General features: G+C 38.8%; 1 protein-coding gene across 1 annotated transcript in view; it reads right to left on the bottom strand.

Moving 5' to 3' along the window:
* Nucleotides 1–1,649, bottom strand: part of LOC102210271 (polymeric immunoglobulin receptor-like) — a 15,602-nt gene that overhangs the window by 8,529 nt on the left and 5,424 nt on the right. Inside the window, exon 9 of the mRNA XM_013913483.1 lies at nucleotides 927–958. Within this exon, the coding sequence (XP_013768937.1) occupies nucleotides 927–958 (32 nt within the window). The remainder of the gene's footprint in view (nucleotides 1–926; nucleotides 959–1,649) is intronic.

Below are 1,649 nucleotides of genomic sequence, written 5' to 3'. Positions count from 1 at the left end.
GCCATTCTTGTATTTGCTGGTTTGTGTTGTTGTGTTTGCACATTTCTGTTGCTTGTGGGGCTCGCACACAAGAATTTCACTCGCATGTGCTGTGCCAGTGTGCCTGCACATGCGATGTGACAATAAAAGTGATTTGATTTGATTTGATTTGATTTGACTTGTCATCACAATCATTTGCATAGATACTTCTCTATGCAAGACTCATAACCGTGATCATAGGCGAAGGAGCTTTTTTCTACTCTTTTCTTCTAAAACACATAGATTTATGTACGTAATCTACATTTATTTTTCATTTTCATCTCTCTTCTTCTCTACTTCTTGAGCCATTTGAACAACTTCTTGCAGAGTGTGATCAGCAGGAAGTCTCCACATCTTGGTTTCTGTTCATCAAAACAGAAACTTAAAATGAACTATTGTTAGAATATTACACACACAGTAGGAAAGCCTAGACTATCATCACAGAGGGCAGTGGACATTATTAGTTGGTCTTCCAATGAAAGTGGTTTTAAAAATTTAAAATGGATGACTTGTGCCACTTAGTGGTGAAAGAAGTACTCACACACTTCACATAATCAGTACTTTTAAAGTGGTGATATCTTGTGATACTTTATTGATCCCACAAGGAAATAAAACATTTTTGTGATACAGCACCAAAATAAAGAAAAAAAAGTTCATGTACAGGCACATATTGGGGATATTATCGTGAGAAAGTGGAAAAAGTTACATTATCAAAATGTCAAGGGACCAAGGTGCAAGCAGGATTCAAACACAGGACTCCAAGTCAAAGCAATGCATCTATTTACAGGGAAATAGACAGAACTCCAAAAGGGTCAAAACGGTAGCAAGAGCACAATCTCACCAAAGGCTTTCCACACACTCCAAAAATTTTCCAATCCTCTGGCTCATTCCGCACAAGGCCAGCTCACCATTCTGTGTGAGGGAATTTTCCAGCCAAAATCTGAGCATAAGGAAAAGGCAGGTCAGGGCCTCTTATACATGTAATAAAAGGTCAGGAGCCAACGGAGTGGTCAGGACAGGTTTTAGCTGGGAGACATGGAAAACATTCACAGTGTTTTCCAGCATGTTCATGTTCTAGGGTAACTTTTACTGGGCAGAGACAGGTTTAATCAAAGATGGACAAAGATGATTTCAGCAGCAAGGGAATCACTAATGTACTTTTCCATTACTTCTCTTTCAGGTCTTGACAACCTGTACAGTCGGCTAGTGAGCACAGTTGCCCCGGGTAATAGGTTGATAATATAAGTGTAAGACGGAGAAGTAGAGTTTCATTAGAAAGCAGAGTTGGGCTTATCCCCTTGTTTTACACAGTATTACTGTTCAGGTAACCGTGCAAGTACCTGTGGTGGCTTTAGTTGCTGTTTTTTTCCATCCTGAAGTCAACAACCATCTCTTTTGTTTTGCTGACAGTCACAAGGAAGTAATTTTTACTTGCTCTGTTTCAAGTCAATTACCTGGAAATCACAGACCCCGAAAATGTGGCAGTTTATGGTAAAATAGGGCAAAACAACCAAGTTTCATTTTTCTTTGCTGATTTATTCACTTGACACTCATGTTTACATTTGACATTTGAGGCTTTTCACAGAATGAGAAAATCAGTGCAGATTATGTTGTTAACACTAAGCAATAAA

The sequence above is a fragment of the Pundamilia nyererei genome, unplaced genomic scaffold (genome assembly GCF_000239375.1).
Source record: "Pundamilia nyererei isolate P.nyererei 1_Seehausen unplaced genomic scaffold, PunNye1.0 scaffold00134, whole genome shotgun sequence".
NCBI lineage: Eukaryota > Metazoa > Chordata > Actinopteri > Cichliformes > Cichlidae > Pundamilia > Pundamilia nyererei.
This window is presented reverse-complemented; position numbering and strand designations above follow the sequence as displayed.